The 5,329-nt window shown below is 39.4% G+C and overlaps 1 protein-coding gene across 10 annotated transcripts in view; it reads right to left on the bottom strand.

Annotated features, from left to right (window-relative positions):
• Positions 1-5,329, bottom strand: part of slit2 (slit homolog 2 (Drosophila)) — a 97,199-nt gene that overhangs the window by 9,499 nt on the left and 82,371 nt on the right. For 6 of the 10 annotated variants that reach the window (XM_032533861.1, XM_032533796.1, XM_032533818.1 and 3 more), the window contains 8 exons: positions 5,205-5,273; positions 4,864-4,935; positions 4,509-4,580; positions 3,749-3,820; positions 2,218-2,381; positions 1,778-1,810; positions 1,092-1,216; positions 819-916 (listed from right to left, as the gene is read on the bottom strand). In XM_032533861.1, the coding sequence (XP_032389752.1) occupies positions 819-916; positions 1,092-1,216; positions 1,778-1,810; positions 2,218-2,381; positions 3,749-3,820; positions 4,509-4,580; positions 4,864-4,935; positions 5,205-5,273 (705 nt within the window). The remainder of the gene's footprint in view (positions 1-818; positions 917-1,091; positions 1,217-1,777; positions 1,811-2,217; positions 2,382-3,748; positions 3,821-4,508; positions 4,581-4,863; positions 4,936-5,204; positions 5,274-5,329) is intronic. The other 4 variants (XM_032533825.1, XM_032533841.1, XM_032533845.1 and 1 more) reach the window with 1 other exon arrangement.

The following is a 5,329-nucleotide window of genomic DNA, read 5'->3' as shown; positions in this document are numbered from 1 at the left end:
CACACACACACACACACACACACACACACACACACACCCCTAGCATTCATACACACAGAAATTGCAGTAATATTGCTCACATCAAAACACTACGTGACTTGTTACGTAGGTAAAAACAGTTATTAAAGTAAATTATTCAATAGCATCTTCCGACATGCACAGATGAGTGAAGAAGGGGTTTGTTCGGTAATCTCTAAATCTTGTCCAGCATGAGTTTGCATACACTTTTAGAAAGACAAATTGTGGTTACACTGTACTAATAATTCATTAAATGCTTCTGTGTAGATCATCAAAGTCTCCCAAACCGTCAGAGTCCAGCTGCTCCTGAGTTCTTCCATTAAGTTGGAGATATCACAAGAGACAGATTTGAGAAAAAAAGGTAAAATCCAATGCAACAGAGCCCGAGATTCTTTGACTCTTGGTCCTTAACAATGGGCAAAGCTACAATAATGGTGGATCCTAGGATTCCCATAATACAACTCAATAGTGTCTTTTATAAGACCCTCCTCACATGGTAAATGCTTGTCTTTTGTCTTTTGTTTTTAATTATATTAATTTTCCCATTCATGTATTTTAGGCTTTTAGTTCATTTTATACTCTTTGTGTTTGAAATGGGTTCTGTTTTTATTGTAAAGGACTTTGTAACTGTGTTTTGAAAGGTGCTATATAAATAAAGTTAAGATAAAGATTACAATAGTATTTATAGTAATAATATTATTTTATATAATATTTTTTTATGGTTTAATCATATTATCAATATCATATCAGGGTTATTTTTTCAGACTTTAGAAACCACATTTCTTTTAATAGTCTCTCACCAAAAATTGCTTCCTTCTCCTTCCTTCAGGTGGCAAGTGCCGCCATTCTGGCACGGGTTACTGATACAGGCATGAATGGGCTCCTCACAGTTCTGTCCCTACATACAAACACAAACCCACACATACATTTAGTGCTTCCAAAGAACAAAATCTTCTTATACTTGAAGTATTTGCATTTTTTTCTTAGCGATAGGATTATCTTATCTCCTTATGATTAGGAGAGACTCTTGAGCAAGTGAACACAATGCTTTTAACCTCCCGCAGTATGTGTACCTTAAATCCATAGGGACAGGTGCAGCGGTAGTAGTGCACTGGGTCATTAGAGCAGGTGCCATCGTTCTTGCAAGGGTTGGACAGACATGGCTCACACTTAGCCTGGACACTCATGTCAACTGGACCTGTGTGGTGCAAACACACACCAGAGAGACGATTTGCTTAATATAATGTTCTACATTTATGGGCGTAAGACCAGTCAGAATACATAGGTTGACATACACTCAGACAGCTGTACATGATCAGGGACCTGCATAAACCTTGCATAAACTCGAGGCAACTTTTTGTTTTAAATTTTGTATGCAAAAATGAAAAACAACAACCTTACCTATACTTTAATATAAGGTAAGCACTTAAAACTATAAAAATGTAGAATAATAAATAAAATAATTAAAAATTGTATAGAAGTAATAAGCAAGAGTTACAGACATGCTACTGAGGTATGAATGAGAACATTTTCTTTGCAGGGCCATGACATGTACAGGGGACACGCATAATCCTAAATGTCATGACAGAACATTAAGCTCTAACAGTTGGAACACACAAAACTGGTCAGAACATGAGGGCTGAATGGGAAGCAGATCGGTTAAGTTCAATGGGGGCTCAAAGCACAAGGAAAACTGTCTTGAGGGGCTTGGGAAGGAGAGACTAAGGAGGAAGTACTGGGATAAGATTGGCTACTTTACCTGGCACCAGAAAACCACAAGGCCCCGGGACTTCTACAGTGCGTCAGTTAGATTAGGTTAAAAATAGGTTTCAGTCATGTATTCATAGTCAATGTGATATATTAAGGTTTAAAGGTTAACAGTCAGTAGCATTTTGTAGTCACAGCAAATGTGTTGGTTTTATAGTTATTATATATATATTTAAAAATCAACAAGTCATTACTTCCCAGTGTACAAATTGTAAATGGCAACTTGCAGTCTCCTCTAGGAGTCCTCATCAAGTGTGTGTATTTGATGACACTGCATAATAATGGTCTGCTTGTCTACAAAGTGTGTATGCTTTAGTTTTTGGACACTTAAATAAGATATAATGATATAAATACAATAATAATACAAGTGTGAATTGATGTACTCTATATCTGCTGGAATGAGCATGTATTCCTGTTACAGTGTGTGTTTACCTGTGCAGGTAAACTTCTTGGAAGGCGTGGTGAGCAGCAGTTTGTCTGTCATGTCACCGGGCCCGGCACAGCGGGCGATGCCAGGCTCCTTGTAGCCGCTCTTCACCCAGTCTGACAACCATTGCATGTGGCAGTCACAATACAGAGGGTTGGCACCCAGAGCCCTGCCAGCCAGAAAGAGAAAGGAGAATGAGAACAATGTTCAGTACTAATAACAAAAGAAAAACTCAACTCTTCATTTCAGATCTGACGTGGAAATGTATCACTGTCTAGATATTTACAGACTGAGTTGTATATCACAGTCAAATTAATTGTGAACCATTGTATATTTCTTCCATACATAACAGAGACTGTAGTGGAGATGTTTTGGAGCATCTATCTCATGCTGGTAGCAGCGTTGGCAGTCCTATTTCTCAAACCTAAAACACTTCTCATAAACGGCACATAAAGTGTTTCCTGATGTTCTACAGCTCAATAAACAGTCTAAGGTAATTTTTTAAGGTAATTTTAACGAGCACTGCATTAAAACAGACAGAGCACTGAAGTCATGCTTGAATAAACTCATTAGCATTATCTGCTTTATTCATGCTCCGCAATGAATTTCATGACATTCATCAGTTACTTGGCTACTATCTGACCAGGGACCAATCCTATATAATCACATACATTGGATTATTTGAGAGCTTAGAAAAAGCCCAATCTGACTGACCTGTTATAGTGTTTAACAAAGAAGTTAGAGTCATTCCCAGGCTTGTAGTTTTGTTGTGGGTAGAGATAATACTAGACTTTTGGTCTGCAATGTTGTATATCTCGAAAAAACAGCAGCCTGTCACATTTGCTATCCATGGTGCAGATCCTCATGAGTGCCCCAGGGGCATTCCCACCAGCAGGTTATTAGTATCATGCTTCACTTGTGTACAGCCAATATATCCCCTGTACTCTCTCTATACAGTGTTTAGTTTTGAGAGACCATGCTACAAAAATGTTGGTAAACTGAAGAGAGAGAAAAGTAATAGTTCTTTAGTCTGCAACGTTACTTTTTCTGGTATTGGTTACACAGTGCATTGAATTTCTGCACAGGAGTGCTCTCGGACGTTTTTGCAGTAAATACATTTAGCAGATTGCCAAGAAAACCATTTTTTAGCAAGGGAGGTAAATATATATTCAGTTTTGCCATTGTAGCTACAAGAAAGGAGCATTGCTCAAAGAAGGAAAGCTCTTTAGAATCCCATGATATATACACCACCCTTCAATAGTAAATATAGAATAGTATAGAAAACAGAGCAGAAAATGGGAAAGGAGATAGTTGTATATGGGTTTTCTGTTTGGGTACATTCACAGAGAAGCCTCACTCAACAGACACTTTTCTTTTGAGCAACAGGAAAGGGCCCTTTGTCATAATAATGTGTTTTCCTTATTTTGCAATTCTATAAGGTTAAAGATAGACACTTTAATCCTGTAGATAAAGATGTTAACAGAAATGTGTGTGTGTGTGTGTGTGTGTGTGTGTGTGTGTTTTTATGTTACTCACAGGTGGGAGAGCGATGACAGGTCTTTAAAGGCTCCTTCTGGAATTAGTGATATGTCATTACCATGGAGAGACCTAAGAAAGGCCGAGAAAAAAAGGAAGAAAGAGAAAAAAGGGCACAGAAATGTTAAAAAGAGTCTGGATGTTAAAGTGCTCATATTATGCTTTTTGGCTTTTCCTTTTCCTTTAATGTGTTATCTATCTTTTTGTGCATGTTATAGGCTTACAAAGCGAAAAAGCCCAAAGTCCTCACCCTAACCCTAACCTAAAGAGACTCACCATCTCCAACAGAAAACACTGTTCACAACTTGCTCCAAACAGCTCTATTGTAGTCCAACCTTTAACATCTGTGACAAACGTGCGTCACTTTGTAACACACATTTTAATGCTCGCCATGCTGCTAGCGTGGCACGCCCTCATACTCTGCTTTGATTGGCTTATAGTGCTGACCTAGGTACTGCGCATGTGTGATTCCCAACAAAGATGGAACAGAAGTGAGATGCCTCACTATGTAGCTAAAACAGAGAGCTCTACACACAGGATGAAAAGAAGAGCTGCAGCAATGTGTAGTAAAACAAAAATATACTGTTTTTTAAAAATTAAACCATGTAAACCTATTCTGATTTAACCTCTTAATACAATTATGAACCTGAAAATTTGCATAATATGAGCACTTAGACTTAAAGTCTGCATCGCTTCTTTAGCACCAGTGGGACTTTTTTACACTGTTTACCACCTTGCATGTGTCGTGACAGGTACTCACAGCAAACGGAGAGACTTGAGTCCATCGAACGCCCTCACTGGTATGCACCGCAGGCGGTTGTAGCTCAGGATTCTTTACACACAGAATACACTTGTTGGCAAGGACACAAATGCATACTTTTTTTCAAGCTAGCTTCAAATGCAGAAAGACATTTCAGAGCACAATCCTGTTTACTGAGCAAAGCAGTAGAGCAAACACGCATGCACGCACAAACCCATGAACGCACGCACGCACACAAGCACACACACACACACACACACACACACACACACGCACGCACGCACGCACGCATACGCACGTACACACACACACGCACACACACATTGCAAAGGGACTGATGTAAAGCCAGACTCACAGGGTAAGCAGCTCGGACATGTTACTGAGGCTGTGGTTGGACAACGTGCTGATCTGGTTGTTACTCAAATCACTGAAAAGGAAACAATAACAGATACATAAAACACACACAGGCAGCACTGTCAACACATGCGTACACACACAAACTATATGCAGTACATACTCAGTCTACTCTACTGTGGTCAGGTTGTAAAGCCCACATCAGGACCAAACCAGGTCACATCAAAGTGATACAACACAGAGCTCTGGTACAGTCAGTTAGTTTTGGTCTTTAAAAGCAGAGTGCAGGGGACACACGCCAATACACTGTTGTCTGCTGAGGCTGATGTGGGTGAGACTTACATGAGTGTTAAGTGTTTATAATTGGAGAGCTCCACAGGAACCTGAGTGAAGTGGTTACCATCCAGATACCTAAGAGACGATGACAGAGAAAGAGAGAGAGAGAGAGAGAGAGAGAGAGAGAGAAA

This window comes from Etheostoma spectabile, chromosome 2, assembly GCF_008692095.1.
Source record: "Etheostoma spectabile isolate EspeVRDwgs_2016 chromosome 2, UIUC_Espe_1.0, whole genome shotgun sequence".
Classification (NCBI taxonomy): Eukaryota; Metazoa; Chordata; class Actinopteri; order Perciformes; family Percidae; genus Etheostoma; species Etheostoma spectabile.
This window is presented reverse-complemented; position numbering and strand designations above follow the sequence as displayed.